General features: G+C 42.5%; 2 protein-coding genes across 2 annotated transcripts in view; one reads left to right on the top strand and one right to left on the bottom strand.

The window, feature by feature from the left end:
• Nucleotides 1–21635, bottom strand: part of LOC148130821 (uncharacterized) — a 39469-nt gene extending 17834 nt beyond the window's left edge. Inside the window, exon 1 of the mRNA XM_087964091.1 lies at nt 21542–21635. The gene's annotated coding sequence lies outside the window, so the exon portion shown is untranslated. The remainder of the gene's footprint in view (nt 1–21541) is intronic.
• Nucleotides 4041–23710, top strand: part of SGPL1 (sphingosine-1-phosphate lyase 1) — a 52576-nt gene continuing 32906 nt past the window's right edge. Inside the window, exons 1-3 of the mRNA XM_026681248.2 lie at nt 4041–4411; nt 18483–18648; nt 23116–23183. Of these exons, the coding sequence (XP_026537033.1) occupies nt 4373–4411; nt 18483–18648; nt 23116–23183 (273 nt within the window). The 5' untranslated portion in view covers nt 4041–4372. The remainder of the gene's footprint in view (nt 4412–18482; nt 18649–23115; nt 23184–23710) is intronic.

The following is a 23710-nucleotide window of genomic DNA, read 5'->3' as shown; positions in this document are numbered from 1 at the left end:
CTATTTTTGTTTAGTTGTTTTGGCATGCAATTCTGTATAGTGGCGACCTGAGAGGAGGAGTGGAAATAGATTATGTCCAGCATGTAGGAGGCCTATAGATATTTTCTCAGCAGACTTGTGGACACTCTGAGCTTTCTGAGTTGACGCAGGAAGAACATTCTTTGTTGTGCCTTTTTAACTATGGTTCTAATGTTAGGCGTCTATTTCAAGATCCTGGAGATAATGGAACCTAGAAACCTGAAGGTTTCTACTGTTGATACTGTGTTGCTTAATATTGTAAGAGGTAGTAGAACAGGAGAGCTTCTTCTAAAATCTACTATAATAAAAATATTTGCTCTTTAAAACATTTAACATTTCAACCAGAATATATAAAAGCCTTGCTGAAGTACACCTCAAAATAAAGTTTCACATTGATAAAAAGGATAATAAAATAATAGGAATAAAATAATAAATAAATAATAAAAAGTAAAGGAAAGAAGGAAGGAAGGAAGGAATAAAAATCCACTTATCTCCCTGTGATCCCTTTCATTCTGTCACAATCCTATACCTGGGATTTCAGAATGTCTATCTTTCTAAGGTTCCATAAATAAACCTTTTGGATGGATCCAGTTGTTCCCAATGGACACTGTTTTTGTGTACTTTGTGGCTGTTGAATAAATATAACAGTGATTTTTTTTTTCCTTTTCATATCTTAAGGCCTTCTTAGAGAGTCTCTCAAAGAACCTGTGCTGTTACTAAAATAGATGCCTATTTTTATTAAAGAATTTTTTATGTTCTGAATAGTTTAGTTTAGTTTACTTTATTGTCATTGCACCTCGTACAACGAAATCAAACACCATCTTCCGTGCACATCATGACCATGAAAATAAACACAAACACACATCCTTCACACTCCACACATTGAACCGGAAACCCCCAACACCACACCAACACTTCACTATACAGTAGAATTCAAAAGAGCTACTGCCTTAGAAGGTTGCCTTACTAGATTTACACACAGACGGAGGGGGGAAATTAGATGATCTACATAGGATCCCTTCCAATTCCTACCTCCTGGGATTTAGTATTTAGCATTTTAGATTTATATACTGCTTCACAGTGCTTTGCAGTCCTCTCTAAGCGGTTTACAGAGTCAGCATATTGCCCCCAACAATCTGGGTCCTCATAAATTTACATTTATCTTCTGTTATTACTGGACTTGGAAAAAGCAGGATATGAAAACTCTTGATACTTTTGAATTCTGGTGTTAGAGAAGAATAATGTTGGTGTTGGAGAAAATAAAGGACAACCAAGAAAGCAAACCAATCAATCACTGAACAAATCAACCCAGAGTTTTCAAGCAAGGCACAAATCACTAGGTTCAAAATTTTCCTACTTTGCACACCTTAAGTGATGACTCAGCTCTCTGGAAAAGGAGAAAGAGGCTGACAAGCAACAAGATGGATGGACTCAGTTACTGTGATGGGAACATATTAGAAGACCATTAAGGGCAGATGTCATGGAGGAAATCCATCCCTATGGTTACTAAGAGTCAACCATGACTTGATGGCACGTAATCCATGCCTCTTATTTATTTACTAAGTTTATATGCCCAGGTAAATCCAACCATCAATGTAATCCATCTATTCATCTATTGTTATACCTACCATTTAATTAGGCTGCAGTCAAGCTCAAAAGTGATGCAAATCAGCAAGCTCTTGCAGGTAAAAACAGGAAGTGTGGGATTTCCCCCCCCCCCAAAACCCAGGAACGCAAGTGACTATTTATTATTTATTTATTTTATTTATTTATTTGATTTGCCAATTGTTTACAAGATAATAAGTATAAATGTATACATAGTTGTGAATACATGAAATGGGTACATATAAGAAAAATAAAAGAATAAGAGAAACAATAGGACAGGGACGGTAGGCACGTTGGTGCGCTTTATGCACGCCCCTACAGACCTCTTAGGAAAGGGGTGAGGTCAATAGTAGACAGTCTAAGGTTAAAGTTTTGGGGGTTTGGGGAAGAAACTACAGAGTCGGGTAGAGTATTCCAGACATTGACCACTCTATTGCTGAAGTCGTATTTCCTGCAATCAAGTTTGGTGCGGTTTACTTTGAGTTTGTATCTATTGTGTGCTCTTGTGTTGTTATGGTTGAAGCTGAAGTATTCATTGACAGGTAGGACATTGCAATGTATGATTTTATATACCATGCTTAAGTCAGACCGAAGACAGCGTAATTTCAAGATTATTCCAAGAGAAACAGGGGCTTCAGCCATTGAAACCTCCTCTCCTGGGTGGTAGGGAATCATGATCTTGCTAAATCTAACTTTCTATTTACAGGACTGGGCAGTTCTACTTCCCAGGGTGTTTTTGTAGATCAAGCCAGGAGGACAATGCCTGCCATTCATCCCAGGATACACGGCTAGCCAACCTTTATGCAAAGCTTCAGAGACTTCATTGAAATTGCAGTGACTTATCTAGATTATGTCTTAGCCCCTGGTATTAGAGGTAGTCCTCAATTTACGACCGCAACTGAGCCCAAAATTTCTGTTGTTAAGTGAGCTTTGGCCCATTTTACGACCGTTCTTGCCACAGTTATGAAGTGAATCACCGCAGTTGATCCATTAGTAACCCAGTTGTTAAATGAATGTGGCTTCCCCATTGACTTTGCCTGCCAGAAAGTCACAAAACATGACCTTGGGACACAGCAATGGTCATAAATATGAGTCAGTTGCCAAGCATCCGAATTTTGATCACATTGGGGTGCTGCAAAAGTCACAAGTGTGAAAAAACGGTGATCAGCCCCTTTGTCCAGTGCTGTTGTAACTTATGGTCTTGCAATTTCAATTTCATTGTATACATGTTCTGCATTGACGGTAAATGTTTGAATGATTGAATGAACTGTTGCAAGTCGAGGGACTACATTTATTGGAAGGGGGGATTAATCTTTTTTAAAAAAGGAAAAATAAAAAAAGTTGCATCAGTACAGATCTAGGCGCTAGATCAGCAGTTGCCAACTGGTGGGCCTGCAAGAAAATTTTAGTGGGCCGCAGAGAAATCTCACCCCCAGAGCACCCCCCCAAGCAATTAATCCAGGCTGTGCAGAAACACAAGGCTACGTCACCCACATGGCCCGCAGGAACCCTACCCGCCCACTCACTCCTTACCCGGCAAACTTGCCCCTAAATTGCTATTTTTGCTTTTTTCCCCCCCAACCATCAGCTGTTCTGCTGTGCTGGGAGATTTAGATTAGCTAGGAAGCAGGAAATGGTTGGATTTCTTGCTTTCTAGCTAGTCTTTAGATCTTTGGCTCTGCTTTTAAGCACAGCCGAACCTCCCTTAGGTCTGAAGGTTCTATTATTTAGTGCAGACTCATGGCAAGCAAATTTTATGTGACAGACTCAGGTAGCCGATGGCAGAAAGATAGATCTCTGAATGAATCTGCAATTCTGTGAGCAACTCAACCTGCCTGCCTCCTTTGCCTGATTTGGGGTAAGCGTTGCTCTTTTTTTAAATAAAAAAATTCAATATTTATATAAATATTTATACTATTAACATTCAAGCCATGCCCAGTCAGTCACATGACCACCAAACCCCTCCCACAAATTAGGCCACGCCCACAGAACCAAGTTAGTGGTCCCTGGGATTTAAAATTATGAGTTTGGTGGTCCCTGAGGTCCAAAAGGTTGGAGAGCCCTACACTAGATTGCATCCCAATCAGTTAACAAAGAAAAGGAAACCACGGGGTGATTTCACCCCACGTTTCACGCTCCCATGCCAGGGCCACCTACGGGGACTCCTGCTCCTCTTCAACGGGGAGTCCCCGGTGGGCTTCTCCCGTTTGACATCCCCCCCCACCCCCCCCAAAAAAGCGCAGAAATCCTCTCAGGACCCTCTCAGGGAAGAGAGGGAGCCTCGGTCTCCTCCGCCGCAAGGCAGGCCTACACCACAGGGCACTGACAGTCCCAATCTCAGCGGGAGGCCAAGGATGTGGCGGTGGGGGCGGGAGGAGGCGCGGGGAGGCGGGGGGAAGGAGGTGGAGAGGCTTTTGGAAGAGCGCCTGCGCCGCTTTCCGGGCCGGCCGGCCGGCCGCGCGCCGCAAAACCGTCAATCTCGGCCTGGGCTGAGAGGGAAGCTCTTCCGCGTGGGCCCCGCCCTCTCCTCGACCAGTCGCGCGCGAGGCTTTGAAGAGGGGCGGAGCCGTCCGCGGGAGACTTGCAAACTCCTCCCCCACCACCACCCCCGCTCTCCCCCCACCCCACCCCCGGGGACCAGGCGCGCAAGCCAAAAGCCTCGCTGGGTGGCCCGCGCGGAAGGGGAGAGCCGGGGCAGGCCAGGACGACGATTGGGACGGGGAGCCGCCATCGGACCCTGGCTCGGACCATGCCGCGGAAGGAGGAAGGGGGGATCTGGGACGCTATGGTGAGTCCTCACCTCTCCCCCCCCCTCTCCTAGCGCCCAGATTTCGATCTCGAGTTGGCCACTTCCTGCAGTCCGCCCGGGCTGGGCTGTGTGTGTGTGGGTGGGCGGGGGGCGGCGGATTTGCAATTTCCATTTATTTTTCTTTTTTTCTTTTTTGCAACTTGCCCCGTAGAGAGTTCAAGCCTCCCCGGCCGGCTTTTTTCTCAGTCGGTCTCTCTTCGTCTCGTCGCCGTCCCGACGCTGGCCCGTCTGCGAGCGGCGATGCCGAGACGGGACTTTTTGCACTGCGTGGGGGGTGGGAATCGAGGAACCAAAAAAAACCCCGCAACCCAGAGATCCGGGACCCGATTAGGGTCCCGGATCTCTGGGTTGGGGTTTTTTTGGTGGGGGTTTTCCCCCCAAAAGCAGAAAAAAACAAAACAAAAAACAAAAGGATGCAAAGTAAAACAGTAGCTTTTCCAGATAGCGACCCGGGTTGTGGAAGGAATCTTAGATATGGATAATGAGGAAGGAATCTTAGATATGGATAAGAGTTGGAAGGGACCTTGTAGGTCATCTAGTCCAACCCACCCCCATCCCCCAAGCAGGAGACCCTACACCCATTTCTGACAAAGGGCTGTCCAATCTTCTTGTTGCTTTTCCTAAATCAAATGAGGATCTTCCGCCGCAATCCTTCTGGGTTTAGCTTGCTCAGGATTCCTCTCCTATCCTCAAATGTTTCCCCTCCTTGCCTTACTCTCCACGGTTTGCTTTGCAGGCGGTCCTCGACTTAAAACGGTTCATTGAGTGACGGTTCAAAGGAACAAGGTCACTGAAAAAAGTGACTTTTGTGACCGTTTTTCACACATAGATGACCATTACAGCTTCCCCATGGATGGGCGATCAAAATTTGGATGCTGGGCAACTGGTCATGTCATGTGATCACTTTTGGGGATTTTTTTTTTTTTTTTTTTTTTGGACAAGCAAAGTCAATGGGAAAGCCAGATTCACTTAAAAACTTGTTACTTAATAACAAGCCAGATTAATTTAACAATCTGTTACTAAACAGCTGCAGTGATTCACTTAACAACTGTGGCAAGTACGGTCATAAATTGGGGCAAAATGAGCTCTTAACAACTGTCTCGCTTACCCACAGAAATTTTGGACTCAGTTGTGGTTGGAAGTCAAAGACTACCTGTATTTTTTCCTTTACATTTATCTCCTTAAACAGTATATGCTTTCAAAACCAGTTTTCCCCAAGGGGAATTCACTGATAATCTTTAGTAACATTGAAAGGCAAACGCACTTAGGGAAAGCTCTTTAATTTCTGGCTCCAAAAGCCATTAGATATGTTGTTATTCCTGCCAGCTAGCTTGGCCAGTTGGAGTCGGAAAACCATCAGAAAGCATTTTCCCTCGCATGTTGTCATGCGCTTCCATCAGCCGTCCTGTATGGCAAGTATAAAAAGATACCATTGACTGAAAGACTCTGTTCCTGTGGCTCAGGAGAGGTGGAGATCGTGGGTCATATACTCCTTTGATGTTCCTTTTACAGAGAGATCCAGAAAAAACACATCCTTCTCATAACTGCTAGGTATCCTGGCCGTTCTGACACTCCTATATTTCCAGTAGCATCTTTAAGGACGAACAGTCCATAACTACAGCACAGGTGACGAGATTCTGCGCAGCAACACTGGGGATTCGTCGGAGACACGTGTCTAATCCACCACAGCTATTTTATACAACAAATGTGGCAAACCTTTTGCATTGCTTATTCCTTTCCTTTTTAGTATTAAACTGACTACAGGCCACACAGTTTATGGATTGTAAAATTTTAGTATAGTTAGACCATGTGTAATTGTTATGATAGATTTTATTTTTTATTTATTATTTTATTCTAGAATTTTTAATTGTACAGTGGAACCTCGGGTCGCGAACGCTCCTGTTTGCGACCAGATCAGATGGTGAACAAAAAATCCATCCGATTTTTGAATCAGGTCACAATTCAAAAATCGGGCGGTGAACAAATTGGGCATGGAAAGATTCCCTTTCCGTGCCGATTTCCCCTTCGGTGCCATTTTTTTGGGCTGCGCACATGTGCAGTCGTTCGTGCTTCCCAGACATGACCAAATGAGGTTGCGACCAGAGTCTGGGAACAGATTACGGTTGTGACCCAAGGCTCCACTGTATATTTGTTGAGTGTTTTTATTTGTTCTGGTCTCTTAAGTGTTGTACCTTATGATTCTTGACGAATGTATCTTTTCTTTTATGCATACTGAGAGCATTTCCACCAATTCCTTGTGTGTCCAATCACACTTGGCCAATAAAGCTTTCTTTCTTTCTTTCTTTCTTTCTTTCTTTCTTTCTTTCTTTCTTTCTTTCTTTCTTTCTTTCTTTCTTTCTTTCTATCGATCTATCGATCTATCGATCTATCATCTATCTATCATCTATCTCTGGTCTATGACTGTAATAAAGTGAATTGAATTGAATCCCACTAATAACCTAAAATCTCAATACTGGAAAGTTGTCCGGGCTCATTTTTGTGTTTAAAAAGATTGGACTTACTCAGGCGCGCCTCCTCCACCCTGAGATAATACAGCTTTTGCTGTGACTGAAGAACAACCTGGTACTTCCTGTTTCGTGTTTCACCGCTTGTGAAACAAGAAACAATTATTCTGCTAACCGCTAAATGAGAGGTAGAGAAAAATGAACTGTGTTCATTTTTGTTAAGTTGTGGTAAATATGATGTAAGCACAGAATTGCAGTACAGTACTATAATTGACATTCCTCCCTCTGGAAGTTTGGTTGAAAAGTCGAGAAGAGCATCCAAGGCGATGGGGTGGAACATTTTTCAATGCAGAAGACTTCTCATTTCAGAAGTTCTTTCGTAACTAATGGATGCTAATTACAAATACATTATTGTGCAGTTTTGGCTAATTGTATTGAGATGTATATTTTTCCAGGGCATACTGAATAATACCTACATCCATTAGATTAATTTGCCTAGAAAAAATACCAGTTCACATGGTATCAAAAAGTGATCTTTCCATGGTTAGAAAACTGTTCTGACTAACTTAATGATTGTGGAGCTATTTCCCCCCCCCCTATATTTCTTTTTCCATAGTGATGTGAAAAAGATTGTAAAAACTGGTCTCATAAAAAGTCGTAAAATGCAGCAAAACTCACTTAAGTGTCTCATTTAGCAGCTGAAATTTTGGGCTCAGTTGTGGTTGTAGTTGAAGACTGCCTGTATCAGCATTTTGAAATCCCAGTGAAAAGTACTTGCATACAGCTGTTTTATGCCACACTGCTGTTTCTCCAAGTGAGTAATAAGCCTTGTAAGTGCTTAGTGTTGATAGAATACAGAAAGCACCATTTAGCTTGAGTTCCTGGAGAGAAGCTGATATATTAGGAAGGTATTTAACACAGATTTGGGTTAAGGTTTTGGGTCTTGTTAGTGCTTCTGTGGGGAACTATCAGGAAATCATGTATAACTTCCTCAAGATGCATGACAAAGAAGAGGTTAGGTATGGATGGATCAAAGTATATGTTTTGAAATCTGTGCTTGGTCTGTTGCACTTTCCCACCAAATTGGCATGTGCATTCAGGCTTAGCTTGGCGATTGAAGAGGTATAACAATTAATAGATTGTATGGTAAACCGCCCAAAGTCTCCTCGCAGCAAGATGGCAGCCAAATAAATTTAATAAATAGGTAAATAAACAAAAGAACACTTGACTGCGTCCACAAAACTGGAAGAAGTGAGTAATTTCTCCATAGTATAGGAAAGTGGCAATGACTGCAATTGCAGAGCACTTCTCAGAAATAGACTGAAGAAAGTGAATTGATTGTTCTATCATTGAATGTCCAGATTCTTTCAGTAATGCAGTCTTTTGCACAGTAAAACATGTCAGCATTGCCCAATCCTATTGTTTTCCTGATACCTGTTGAACATTTTCTTTGGCAGTAAAGCTGCCCTAAGCAGTTTACAGGACACACAGGCTGAATAAGGATGCTCAAAAGAAAATGTGATATACTTTGCTAATTAGCTAGGTAAATGTTGCCTTTCAGTTGCGCAATTATGTTTCTCATCATGATAATTTGTTTCTAAAAATGCTGAAAAATTAAATGATACGGGACAGCTTTTCATTAAGTCTGCGTGAATGGCTGTCATATGGATCTGGTTTTTCATTAAAAAAAACAGCTTAAACTGTTAGCACAGCAATAATTAAAGCTTTCAAAATATATCTGGATAGTGTAGTAAAGCATGAATGAGCATCAGGTTATTAATCAGAGATGTACTTTTTTGAGTGTTAATTGTTTACTGTTTCACATAAAAAGAGAAAAGAAATAAAAAGAAAAGTACAGAAAAAGGTATTGTTCCTCTGTAATACTAATTTACATGCTGAGACAAACTGATTCTCTAAGATGCACTAATGAATAAAATGTATTCTTTCTGTGAAGGGTAAATAAGATCAAACAGGTAAAATCCAGTTCAACGTGACTGTAGTTGTATTAGAATGAATGCTTGTTAAAATGTGCAAGAGGACAGATTGGAAGGCTAAATCAGGGCAGATGGAATCCTTGCATTTTTGTATCTGTTCTATATTGTGCAAAAGTGCTGTAAAAAGATTTGGCAGTATAATATACGTGGGACTAATAATGGAGCCATAGTTCACGTCAGAGATTTGCTATCTTAGATAATCTGGTTGAAGGTATGACCTTAGCATGATTTACTGATTAGATCTGTGTAAACAGCCTAATAAGCAGCAGATGGGACTTTGAACCTTTCTAAAAGGAAGAACAAAAGCTTTTTAAGATAAAAGGTGCCTGTGAACAAAACAGATAGATTTACCGGTTGGCTTTCTTGGTAATTCTGTTGAAATTGCCTTTTAAAGAACATCAAAAATACCAATTTTGTTTACTGTTGCAGACAAAGCAGATTGGTGTACAGGTGTTACTAGAAAAACATAGAAATGTAGAAGAATTATAAATGTACTCAAGACAACTTTGGAAGGCAAGAGAATGAATGGCTTGGGGACAAGCCAAGGTATGAAGGCATGGTTGGTTGTAGACGTTCCAGATAGCCCTAAAGTAGGGTATCAAACTCAAGGCCCGTTGGCCAGATCTGGCCCACGGGATGCTTAGATCTGGCCCGTGAGGCCACCCTGGAAACAATGAAGGACCTGCCTGCAGTGCCTCTGCCAGTGAAAATGGAGCCCGGGGCGGGGGGCATGCAGCCATGATGACCTCCTGTAGTCCTCTGCCAGTGAAAACAGAATTTGGTGGGGGGGGGAGCGCTGTGCGCAGTCCTCCTGACCTCTGTTTTGGACCGCGATGGCCTGCAGCCCTCAGCCAGCAAAAATGGAGCTGGGGGGGGGTTGCATGCGGTCCTTCTGAGATCTGTTTTCACCCGTGACAGCCTTCTTCTGCAGCCCTCTCCTCTGCCAACGAAAATGGAGCTCACGGGGGCTGCACATGGCTTCTCCTCCATGCTGCAGCGAGAGCCCAGGATATGGGTAGACTCCTCCTTATGACATCATTAAGCTGAGTCTGTACTTGTATATAAAAAGCCAGCCCCCAGGAGAATCCCCAGCTTCGACTCAGCTTCTTTAAGTCACAAGCTATGTCTCTGAAAGCTAGCGTTTTATTTAGTGATTGTCTACAGAAGCTACCCTTGCAGCTGCAACTTCAGGAGAGGGGGGCTCTGTTCTCCTACAACGTTGGGATAAATGTTTTCCCAAGAGCTGCTAAGCAAGCAGGGAAGAGTCTGAGACCTTCCCCATAGCCACAGTTTGTCCAATCGTAAAACTGATCGGCAAACTGATAACAGAGCCAGCCAGCTGATCGCATGGGAGGTGATCTCTTCCTTCTCTGGCTGATCTGATTGCTCGGGGCTTGCAATAGCCTAAGGAGCGAAATTCACTTCTCGGAGCCATCAATGAGCAGTGGCCATCTTTGAGTGTAGTCTCTTCAGACAAGAGGTGAGCGGCCATTTTAAGTGGCCCGGCGGCCATTTTCAGGGCTCCAAAGACCCAATTCCACCCTCTGCCATCCTTAAGCACTTTTGAGAGCTATTCTCTCAACGCTTGAGCCTTGCTTATTTTAAAATGGATCAGGACAGTGCTCATGCAGAGCTTCCCCCCACCCCAAAGTGGAACAGGCCCTCCAACCCACTAAAATGAAAAGACGCAGACAACATACTGCTCAGAGGGAAGTGGCTGCAAAAATCAGAGCTAAGACTCTAGCCTCTAGGAAGACAACTCAGGCTGAGTTGAAGGCAGAGAAACACAGACATGCGGCTCTAGAGAGACAATTTAACAAGACTATTGAACAAATGAGAGGGCAACTGCAACAGGCTTCCCAGCCAGCCGAACATCAGGGTTTCCAGAGAAGCCCCCCCAGGGGAGGGGAAGTTGTTCATGGAGCCTTTGGACCCCCCCCCCCCGGTCTGATCCCCTGAGGCATTTAAAGAACAACTAGATCCTCAGGATTTCAGCAGGTCTGGGCCATATTGCCAGCAAACTTCTGGGCCCTATGCCCCTCTCTTCCCTCCAGAGTTCAGGCCTCCCAGATCAGGCCGGAAGCCACCTTCACGCCCACTGCAGCTGGCCTTTGGCCCTCTACTACCTTTGATAACAGGCCCAGGGAGATCCAAGATGTTGTTTTCTTAGCCATTAGACAGGGATTGGCTGAAGGTTTTCAACAGATTCTTTGGCTTATGGAAAGGGTTCAGGCCCTTTTCCCTTCTTAGTCTATGGCTTCCTTACCTCCGCAATGAGATTTCCACAGACCCCAAGACCTCAAAGTCCATTCTTTACAAGCAGAATGGGAGGAGTATGAAGGGGAAGAGGGTGCCTCCTCATCTGAACACAGTTGCTCCTCTCGTTCAGAGTGTGAAGAGGGCGAAATCTGTAATCGCAATCTTTCAGAGGCAGAAGACTCTCGTCCAGATCAGCCCATCTTTGCATTAGTCTTTAAACCAACCCTCTTTAAACCCCTACTTAGCAAGGCCCTGGTCACTGCCAAGCTGTCACCTGAAGAAGCAGCACCTGAACCACAAGGGGAACCCTCTGGGCAAGGAGACTCGCTCTTCTCCAAGCGAGTAGTACACGCGGAGGTTTTGCCTTCTCCCCTTTTGTTTCTCGACATGGTCAAGGAACAGTGCGCTTCCCCTTCGGCAGGTCCTCCATCATCTTTGGACAAGCGGTTCTACAATGTCAGCACATCCCTAGCCAACGCCCTTGCAGTGCCCTCAGTAGACATCATTCTCCTCTTCTGGCACTCCCACCAAGCCAGATGATGTCCTTAAACCAGAGGACAAGTGTTCCGAACAGACCCTCAAGTGCAACCACCAAGCAGCTGCGTGGGCTGTTCGGGCTTCGACCGCTGCATCATTTTTCACGAGGGCATCTCGACAATGGCTGCACCAGCTGCAGGACCAATTGCCTGTCTCTGACCTCAGGTCTCATCAGGACCTTAACAAAATTATAGCAGCAGCGGAATTCACTGCGGATCCACCCTCAATTCCGCCATGGCATCTTTGGTGGCGGCAAGAAGGCTTCTATGGCTCTGAAATTGGCAGGCGGAGTCACGCCACAAATGGAAGCTGGCCTCTACCCCCTGCGCAGGAGAGAAGCTTTTCGACGCTCTAGAGCCGTATCTCATCGAGACCAGAGATAAATGTAAAATTCTTTCCTCCTCGGGAAAAAGCTGACTATCGCCCAGCTCCTTATCGCCCACCTGCCTTTCTGGCGGAGTCCACCTCTCGCTTTCCTCGGCCACAGAGGGAGTATTCTCAACGCCAAGACCAATGTCAAGAACCACCTGGCAGACAACAACCTTCTGCTGGTAAATGGCCCTTTCGGGGTGGGGTCGTGCCTTCCGTCGCTCTAAGTAATACCTCATTCTCCCCACCCATCGGAGGTAGCTTAGACTTCTTTGCCTCCAAATGGGAGGAGTCAACGATGGATGCCTGGGTGCTCAACACTGTTAGGTCAGGGCTACAATTGGAATTTCTATCGTCATCCCCAGAATTTTTTTTTGATTTGTTCCGTTTCACAGGACACTTCAAAGAGAGCCCTTATGAATTTGGCCATTCAACACCTACTTGACATAAGGGCTATTCAGCCAGTTCCCACCTTACAATGGGGACGTGGATTTTACTCTCATCTTTTCATTGTTCCGAAAGCCTCGGGGGTGGGGTGGGGGTGAGCCATCCTTGACCTAAAATTTCTCAATCAATTTGTCAAATACAGGTGATTTAAAATGCAGACACTGCATTCTATCTTACAGAGCATTCGGGAAGGCGACCTCTCTTCCACTAATCTCATGGAGGCTTACCTCCACATCCCCCCCTGGCCTCATTATTGCCAGTTTCTCCGTTTCTGTTACCAGAATGCCCACTTCAAGTATCAAGCCCTTTCCTTTGGCCTCTCATCGGCTCCAAGGGTCTTCACAAAGATTCTAGCAGCATTGGTGGCTTCACTCTGTTCTGTTCCAGTGAGGATCCATTGCTACTTGGTGACATGTTGATGCTGTCCTCCTCCATCCACTCGGCCCATTGGGACTTGCAAATTACCCTGTCTTTCCTCCAAAGCCACGGGTTTTCCATCAACACCAAGAAGAGCCATCTCTCACCCATGACCAAACTGCTACACTTGGGAGCAGTCATCGACACAACTTTGTGCAGGTTTTCCTGTCTCCAGATCATGGAAAAAGCCTTGCAGAGATCATCAGCCAGATTCAACAACAACAGACTGTTCCACCATCGCTGCTGTCCAAACTACTGGGGAAGATGGTCTCCTGTATTGGCAACATCCCATGGGCACGGCTTCACTCCCGATTGCTTCAATGGTTCCTGCTCCCCTTTCAACGAGCAGGAACCAGCCACTCGTCAATCAAGGTCCTGCTCTCTCAACAGGCCCAGCGGTCCCTCAATTGGATCTCCCTGTCCCTCTGGAAGGGGCTCCAATTCAAGGAACCAGACAGGCTAGTGATTACCACAGATGCCAGCCTTCTGGGTTGGGGCTCCCCTTTGAACCCCTTAGAACAGTGTCTCTCCAATTCCTAACTCTAAACGTAGTTTTCCTCGTTTCTTTCACTTCAGCCAGAAGGGTGTCAGAACTGGCTTCCCTTTCTATCAGGCAGGTTCTTTGCACCTTTCACAATGATAGGGTTGTTCTCCGTCTGGATCCCTCCTTTATCCCAAAGGTTAACACTTGGTTCCACCGGTCCCAAGACATTGTGTTACCTGACTTCTGTCCCCTTCCACACCATGACTTAGAGCGCAAGTGGCATACTCTAGATGTCAGAAGGGTTCTTAGAATTTACATCAAGCGCACTTCCCCTTTTAGAAAGACAGAAGCTATGTTTGTCTCCTTTCACCTTCTCACTTGGGGAGCAAGGCCTCTTCCCCTACCATTAGCAGGTGGGTCAGGATGTGCATCGCACAAGCCAGGATATGCATCCCACAAGCGGTGGCTCTTCCGGTACTCTGTGGTCTAACGGCGCACTCTACCAGAAGTGCAGCCACTTCAGCCGCCTGGGCCACCCAGGCATCCTTGGAAGAGATTTGCAGAGTGGCCACGTGGACATCCCTGTCTCCCTTCATCAGACACTACTGTCTAGATTCCTTTGCCTCAGCGACGGCAGCTTTCAGCAGTCAGGTTCTTCAATGAGTGGTTCCACCATTGGAGTGATTAGCCAGATGAGGACCCGCCCGTGGACATGCAAGCTTTGGTATGTCCCATCCTGGGCTCTCGCTGCAGCATGGATGAGAATGGGCGTTGGTAAATTTACCTGTGAACGCCCTTTCTACCTATGCTGCGAGAGAGCCCAGCCCCTCCCTTGGTTCGTCCGGAGATGGTAAGGCATGTTAATGTATTGGATTGTTTGCTTTCAGAGACACTTCTTCAGTCTGTCAAGTATCTTCGCCAAAGCTGGGGATTCTCCACGGGGGCTGGCTTTTTATATACAAGTACAGACTCAGCTTAATGACATCATAAGAAGGAGTCTACCCATCCTGGGCTCTCTCGCAGCATAGATAGAAACGGCGTTCACAGCTAAATTTACCAACGCCCATTTCCCGAGCTCCATTTTCAGTCGCGATGGCCTCATGCAGCCTTCTACCAGCGAAAACGGAGCTCCATTTTTGCTGGCAGAGGCACTATGTCCTCACTGTTTCCAGGGCAACCCACAAGTTTGACACCCTTGTTCTAGATGCATTGTATTATAGTTCCTGTCATTCTCAAGTGCTGGCCATGTTGTGTGGAAATGATGCAAATCCTCATTCAACATATTTGAAGAGCATGCATTTGGAAAAAGTTGTTTATGCATTTTCTTCTGCGGATCCCAATTAAAGGAAAACGCCACACCTTGGGAAGACCTGCTCTAAAATGAGCTTAAGTCAGCTAGAAGTTGAAGAACAGGTTTGAAGAGTAGAATGCACCAACACTAATGCATGTTTCTGGAGCAAAGCTTTCCTGAGAGCTGGATAAAGCAGACTTCATTGACAACACTTGGGGAATACCGTATAATCATAAAGCTACAGCAATAGAAAATGATGGTTCTGCTTTTATTGTAGCTCATGATGTTCTTAAAATGATCTTGAAAATAATTTTCTATTTAGCACAATTCTTGCAGTAGAGTATTGGTTTCATTTTGGTTACAGGGTAAGCCAGAAACTAAACTGTTGTGTTGGATCTCGAGGTCATCGTGCAAAACATCTTGCATCGCATATCGATGTTATCTGGATTGAAGTCATTGTGTACAGCATTTAGAATAACTGGAGGTATATTTCCCTGGGAAAAAGTTCATTCTTATACAGATTCAAATGTAAAAAAAAGTTGAAGGGATGATGCAGCCACTTTCTGCAAAGAACATCAAGGCTGTTTAGTTTGGATTAATGCTCATTTTGGTGACAGACTACACTTTTTGATAGCCTGCTTATATTCTCACAAAAAAAAAAAAAAGTATTTCTAGCTGCCTCCAACTATCTGCCTTCCAAATGTATTGAGGCTCTGTCTTTATCATTTTCAGCTATGTTGGCTTGTACTTACATATGCCTAGAAAGTACCCAGTTGAGGGAAAGTTGTAGTCCATTTAGTATTTTCCAGAGGCTTGTGCCAGGTAGCACTTAAATCAGGAACATAATAAAGTTGATGATTTAATGCCCTCCGATGCTTTCAAAGCTTGTTTGCAGGTACGATGAATTATTCAAGGGTTTGAAATCCTCAAACCAGTTTTTCAAAGAGAACCAATGCAAGGAATTGCTTTGTAGAGAATGTGCCTCCACTCGGCAATCATAATTGGAAATCTTTGCAAATATTTCATATCTAAAGAGGCTAGGTTGATGAGTACCCAAGGAACCTTTTACGTGGCAATACCCCAGTCAAAGTCCTTTTCAAGGGAGCTGATACAATCTCCCTATTCATTTCAACTCTAATCCAAGACTGTTTGGTTCCCGCAAATACATCCTAAACAAAGACACGTTAAACTACTTTCATATTGTCAAGAAAATTACATGGATGGATATATAGTATCCTTGAAGTTATCAGAGAGTAAGTTAAACTTGAAGAAGACATCACTTTTAAATATATTGTCACTTTTAAATTTATCTTTAGCTGAATGGTACAACTTTTGCTTATCTCTCTAATAGTTTTATTGTACCTTTTGTATTGAGGAGAGGGCACTTTGATAAATACATCTATTTTCTGATGCTCCAATGAGCTGCTTTTGATTTTATAGTCCTATTTATTAAGGCAGTGTTTCTCAACCTCAGCAACTTTGGACTGCAACTCCCATAATTCCAGTCTAGCAATAGCACTTAGATGAATGAATGCAAATATTATAAAATAGCACTTAGACTTATATATCATTCCATAGTGCTTTACAGAGCACTCTCTATAAGCAGTTTACAACGTCAGCATATTGTCCTCAATAATCTTTTTCCGATCTCAGAAAAATGGAAGGCTGAGTCAACCTTGAGTCGGTCAGGATCGAACTCCTGGCTGTGGGCAGAGTTAGCCTGCAATACTGCATTCTAAAAACCGTGCCACCACAGCTCCTAATGCTCCAATATGCTGGCAGGAGAATTCTGGGAGTTGAAATCTGCATGTCTTAAAGTTGCTAAGGTTGAAAAACACTGTATTAAGGTATTTCCTTGAGGATTCTTTAGCTAAAGACGTCAGCTAGTTCCATTTTTTTCCCTGGTTATACTCGATGGACAAGCACTTTAGGGAGCCTGACCAGTGCACCGAAGGAGGACAGACCTGTTAATGGCCATTTGTCATGAGGATTGTATGGAGACTTCAGATTAAGCGCCATTGTGTCCTTCAGGAAGCAACATAGCGAGAATGAATTATTGAAGACAAGCCTTCATGTTGACTTGCATAAGATACCTGGTTAATTGCTAATTGTGATGACCGGGGACAAGACACGAAGGTCACACAGCCAGCTGAGAGTTCAAACTCCCTTTTAATGCTGCAAATTTCCCCCCAAACATTCCCATGTTTTTGACAAGTCCCAGAGCAAAGCATACGTGCACCCCTCTGGCTGTGCCCAGTCCAGCGAAACAAGAACAGAAGAATGAGTCCATGTACCAAGGAACAAACAATGAATCCACAAAGTAAGGAACAAGGTACCAAACCCACGTAGTCAGGAATAAGGCGTTGAGTCCACTAAGTCAGGAAGAAGCAAGCAGTCCTGCAAACGCCAAATGTCTACTGGCACACCAAACTGTACCAATTCCCAACAAACGCTCCTCCCCACAGTATCTCCTTAAAACTCAGTCCCCAGGGGTGCCTTGTGAAGAGGAGCGGGGCGCTCTCCTGAGTCATGTCGGCCTGCGCTGTTCTCACCTTCTCTCCATTCTCCATGCTCGGGGATCAGGAGGTGCCGATCCTTGCTCATCATCTGAGCTCCATTGCTCCTCATGTCCACTGCTTGCCCTCGGTCTCGGTCATCCTGCCCCCATTCCTCCCTACTGACAAGCCGTCCCAATCCTGAGGGGCCCTGGGCTGCCTCGGCCTGCTCTTCCCCACATTCCTCCGAAGCCAACGAAGCTTCCCCCTCTATCTCAAGTGGGCTCATCATCCTCTACAGATTCAGGCTGCGACGGGAGCATGACACTAAGGCTGATCGCAGTACTGCAAAACCTAAGCCAGACCTACAAACCTGCTTGAGTTCTGACTTGGTGACGCTAGAAACCTTTGACAAAGTCACGTGGGCTTCTCACCAATAAAAATCATTATGAGACTGATTGAGAGAAAATTAGGTTAAAAGAGGGGAAGTAGAAGGAGTGCCCACTCTCAGAGTTGGGGTTTGAACAATAAATTGTATTTTGACACCAGAAGACTCAACTTATTTTGTCAAGTTAAGTTTTACTTAAGGGCCTTGCTTTATAAAGGCAAAAGAAAGCATATTTTCCATTATGAAATTTCTTTCAAAGGGATGTGATCAGTGGTGGGATTCAATTTTTTTTAACTACTGGTTCTGTGGGCGTGGCTTGGTGGGCGTGGCAGGGGAAGGTTACTGTAAAATCCCCATTCCCTCCCTACCCCACTAACCTGCTTTCCAGCTCTGTTCTCCTGTTCAGGGCAACAAAAGAAGACCCAGCCGATCAGCTGGGACTCAGTGGGAGGCAGAGAATAGATGGGGGTGGGGCCAGTCAGAGGTGGGATTTGCTGATTCTCTGAACTACTCAAAATTTCCACTACTGGTTCTCCAGGACTGGCCAGAACCTGCTGAATATCACTTCTGGATGTGATACAAATATTCTTAAAGCTTTGTAGGCTTTTTGTTGCAATTCTGACTCCACAAAAGCTTTAATTAATAGTTTGGAACCATAATACTTAAGGTATTTAAGTTCCTCAGAAACTCCCCAGTGATGTGAGAGCTTCGTTTGTTTGAAGTGGCTTTTGTCTGGGACAAATTGTTACTCTCCCCAGATCGCCTTCTTTTTTTGTGCAGTCTTTTGTTTTTAACCTGTCATGGGAAATCAGATAAAAATATTGTCCAAAAAATTGAACATGTAAGTTTATTCATTGACATTTGTTTTCATTCTGTTTTGTGGTCTGTCTGTTCTCTTCTCCAGGATACTCTTACTGTATACCGTCATATCTTCCTGCAATACTTAAACCAAACAAGAAATGTGGTGAATGAAAAATGCTCTGGGATGGAACCATGGCAAATCATTGCATCAACAATTGCTGCTACCTTGCTGATTGTGAAGATACACATGTTTCTTTTCCAGTCAGAAAGTAAGAGTCACATCTACTTCATGTGGGGAATCTAACAATTCACAATGCTTTGGAGTATCACAATAGTGTACCATTTTTAATCTGCATGCATGGTTTCTGCACCCCAGTAATTCCTTGATGCAATCCAAACCCAGAATTAAAAGATATGAAATAGCAAGAGAGGAACACATGGATGTGTGCTCAGACACACACACACACACTCACACACCATATTTTATTGAAGTGTGATCAGATTGGTTTCAAATAAAAAGTTGCTAGCCCTTGTTGCAAATGGATAATTAAAAAGTATTGTAGCAGATAAATTAAGCTGTTGAAAGAAAATGAGATTTAAATTTCCACCATACATTTTTAAATGATTAATTTAATTTACTTACTCTTAGTATTTGACTATAAGGTGAAGCACAGAACAAGTGAGGGTGAGCTTTGGGTTCCCTCCAGCCTCCTTTTCAATTAACAGCAGTTTTGATGTGCTGTAACCTAATAATTTGCCCAGTTTGAATTACAGCTTGTGAAAATAGCCACACTTATAAATAACATCTGACTTATTTCCACTAGTGTGCCCTTCTTCCTTCCTTTCCTTCCTTCCTTCCTTCCTTCCTTCCTTCCTTCCTTCTTTCCGATTTATATAGCCATCCATCTCACCAGTGCAAGTGGGTAGTATATGCATTCTCTCTGTGTGTGTGAATGTATGAGTGTGTGTGTGTGTGTGTGTGTGTGTGTGTGTAATAGTTGTTCTTTGTCTATTTGTTATTTTTTTCCCTTCTCTCACACTACAAATTATTCTTCAGTGACTATTTGGAGATACTTTGGGGCTCAAATGTTTTCAAGTTGTGTGTCTTCCATTTAGGTTTTTCAATTAATCTGCTACAAACCTTATAATATGGCTAATTTGAACTAAAGATGGAGAAAATAACTCAGGTTTATAAATAACGTCTTGAAATTGACTTGTGTCCACTGGTTATAGTTTTTCTTTGCAATTACTCTGGAGAAACAAAGCCATCAACCAAACATTCAAATCAGTCTTCGTATTGGGTATCTTCAACCATTGATATAAACTTTAAAATTGTATGTTAAGGCAATGTACTGATTAAATATACTTACTGTAACATGAACGGTGTACATAAGGACATAATTTAAAATATTAACTATTTGTACTGTCTGTTTTGTTATACTAAAATGGAATTATTTTAGGTGCGTAAACATATTGTATGTTGATCTATTGACTATATTACTTCTAAAATGAGCTGGAGGAACTCAAATATAGCATCCAAGATATGGCCAGATGTTGATTGTGGGAAAGATAAACTGTTCATGTTTAAAGTCCAAGTTAAGCCAAAATTGAAAAAGAAAACATCAGATATTGCTTTGAAGTCCCAAATCTCGTTGATAGAGAAAGTGGTGAACTGTTGAATGAATTTTAAAAAATGGTTAAGGATAAATTTTGAAAGAGACTGCCAAAGATGAAGAAACAGAAGAAAGCAAACTGGATGTCACAGCAAACTATGAAGATTGTCAAGAAGAGAAAAGAAGCTGAAACCTAGGAAGACAACATTCTTCAGAAGGAACTTAACAAAGAGCTTCAGAGAGATATTAGAAAAGGCAAGAAGCTATATTACAACATCTGTAAATACACTGATGATAGAAATAGGCAAAAATAATCAAGGAAAGTCTTTCAAAAAAATCTCTGAACTCAGGAAGTTCTAACCTCAAATTCTAAAGGTCAACTATGTGCAGACAATAACTGATTTAAAGATCATGGAATCAGTCAAGGTTCTCTAACCAAGCTGTGCCAACAAATCTATGGAATGATACAGGAGATAAGATATTGGGAGACTTTGCCATTCAAATACACACACCCATACACACACTTAAACAGAATATGCAAACTACCATATAACATCCATAATTTTACATTCTGGCAAAAATGATATTTGGAATCATCCAGCATACATTAAAAAAAGAGATGGCCAGATGTTCAAGCTAGCTTTAGAAAAGGCTGAGACTTTGTTTGTGGGAATCCAAGTTCATCTCATTGTCCTCATGAGATAGACACACACAAAAAGAATGAAACAAGCCTGTATCCTCTCCCCTTACTTATTTAGGCTATATGTTGAATATATATTAAGGAAAACCGGATTGGAAGATGATGAATGTGGTTTTGAAATTAAAAGAATAAACACCAATAACCTGTGCTATGTTGATCACCCAACTCTTATAGCTGAAAATGCAAATCCTTTGCAACATCTAGTAATAAAGGTTAAATAGTGTAGTGAAAAAAATGGGCCTAAAATTAAATATACCTCTTGTCAGTCTGGTTTTCTTTATAACAATCAACGTTAACTGATAATAGCAATAGCACTAAGCAGCTTGTAGAATCAGCATATTGTCCCCAACAATCTGGGTCCTCATTTTACTGACTTCAGAAGGATGAATTAACCTTGAATCGGTCATAATGAAGATACCGAAGGTCATAATGAATATACTAAAGTGATAGATAGCTTCTGTCTTTTAGGACCAACCATCAATAACAAAGAAACAATAGTTAAAGAATTACCCAAACTAAGACTGGGTAGGGCAGCCAAGAAAACCTTGGAAAAAATGTTAAGGTCATGTGATGTGTCTGCTTCTACAAATATCAGAACAGTGCAAGCTATGGTAGTTTCTGTGGCACTTAAGGAAGTGAAAGTTTGAAGAATCCACATAGGAAGAATATTGACCTTTCTGGACTTCAGTTTTGGAGAAGACGTCTGAGTAAACTGGAGAGCCCCCCAAAAAAAAAAAAAAAAAAAAAAAAAAAATAGATCATTGAACAAATCAATCCAGAATTCTCACTGGAGGCAAAAATGAGGAGGCTCAAGTTACCTTACCTTGGGTGCATTTTGTGATGACCTACCTCTCTGGAGAAATGTTGGGAAAGTTGGAAAGAAAAAGAAGAGGATGACCAACAACAAAGAGGATGGACTCAGTGCAAGTGTCAGCAACTGCGCCATCAGAAGATCTGAAATATCAGGTTAGATATAGAACAAGCGAAAAATCCATCTGTGATTGCTAAAGAGTTGACACTGGCTTGATAGTGCACAATAAACATCGCTCAAGAGAACAGTGAGCTTGTTGCTTAAAAAATTTAAATCATGGACTTCTTTGCAGTACTTTGGGAGTATTTAGCAAACAAACCTATTAAATTAGAATCTGGATGGATGTGTATTGGTTTTGCTGTTGTATTTTATAGAAATAATTTTCCATACCTGCTCTGGTTTATTTTTGTGTGGCTGATGTTCAGTTAATTGTCCCATTGCTGTGTAGTTTCTTTCTGCTAATTGGAATTTGAAAATTCTTTAGGTAAATTGAGTTTTTCAGGGTAGGTAATGTAAATGCAAACATACATATGTGAGCACATGAAGTCTTCGGTTAATTTCCCTCTGCTCCAAGAGGTTATAATGGAGCTACATATTAAAAAGAATCAGAAAGTGGCCCCAACCTGATTGTTTTAAGTTAAAAAAAAAATAAGTTTTGCACTTTGCAACATAGTTCTTCAGCATGAATTCCATGAATTGCCTTCAGCTCCCTTGAGATCATCTTAAAACTGTTTCAATCTCATGGCTAAGCCACGGAAATTTGGAGACTCCTAAACTTGTATCATTTTCTTGGAGAATCTTTAAAAAAAATGCTTTTTATTTCGAAAAACGATAGAAGGGTTTGTAGACTTACAGGATGTACTGTAGGCAGTCCTCAACCTATGACCAGAATTGGGACCTGAATTTCCGTTGCTAAGCGAGGTGGCTTGTTAAGTGAGCCCCACATGATTTAACAACCTTGTTTTCCATTGTTAATCGGATCACAGCAGTTGTTAAACGAATCATGTCATTAAGCGAATCTGGCTTCCCCATAGACTTTGCTTATCGGAAGCCAGCTGGGAAGGTCACACATAGCGACCCCAAGATGCTGTGTAACCGGCGAAAGTAAATGACAGTTTCCAAGTACTTGAATTTTGACCCATGGCTGTGGGGAAGCTGCAAGTGTGAGGACTGGTCATGAGTCAGTTTTTTCAATAACTTTGAATGGTTGCTTAAACAAATGGTTATAAGTAGAGGACTGTACATCAGTTTACACGATAGTCCCAAAGGTGCTTTTTCAAGAGGCAACTGGACTTTCTTGTTTTTCTTTGAAGACTTTTTGCTTCTCATCCAAAAAGCTTCTTGGAAAGATCACCTTTGGGATAACCATGACCTGGATGATTGAGAATCTCCATAGTCATTCACGCGATAGTGGAATATTCTTGTCTGCTCTTGTCAGTCTAATTTAATAGTATCCACAAAAGATTTAAAATGTAAGCCTGAGTTGTAGATACCTACAAATCTGCCCTTCCATTTTTTCCTGTGAAGGTTTTCACATTTTATGTTGTGTATCTCAGAGTTGTTTTTGGATAATCTTTTCCTTAAAAAAATCTTCTTGTTTTTTCCCCCTTAGGTTTAACATCACGATTTAAAAAATGGTTCTTCAGATTTATACGCAAGCTGCCCATCATTGGTCGTATTGTAAGTTTTAAACTGCTTAATAAATTTAAAGATATTTTGAGAATAGCTTGGACTTAAGTTGATTTATCAGTGCTGAATGAAGCAAAATAACAATATTGAAAATATGTCAGATGAGTGCTTAGCTCAAATGCGATAGCATTCCACTTTAAGCACAAATTCATAGCCAGTTTAAAACCAAGCAGAATTCAACTCGCCATTGATTCTTTTCTTTTTCCTTAATAACCTCACTAAACAATGAAGTACTTAGCAACTGCAATCAATTTTTTTAAAAAATTATAACAAAATGGAGTACTTGGCAAGTGTCTGTATCTTCATATGATTTGCTTCATTGGTAAATGATTCAGAGGGATCCTTGAAGATCCCTGAACATTTAATACAGAAGATGACAAAAGAAGAAGACTTGCTTATCGATTGAGACTTACTTATCGATAGATTGTTGAATTTATATCACATGCTCATGGGATGTCCCCTTCCATTGAATATTGAAAAACACTGAACGTAACAAATGTCAATTGATCAGATCAGAT

The sequence above is a fragment of the Notechis scutatus genome, chromosome 4, assembly GCF_049901735.1.
Source record: "Notechis scutatus isolate UNSWTSFEM ecotype Mainland chromosome 4, rNotScu1.2, whole genome shotgun sequence".
Classification (NCBI taxonomy): Eukaryota; Metazoa; Chordata; class Lepidosauria; order Squamata; family Elapidae; genus Notechis; species Notechis scutatus.
The sequence above is the reverse complement of the archived record's forward strand: the minus strand, read 5'-3'. Positions and strand labels throughout refer to the sequence as shown.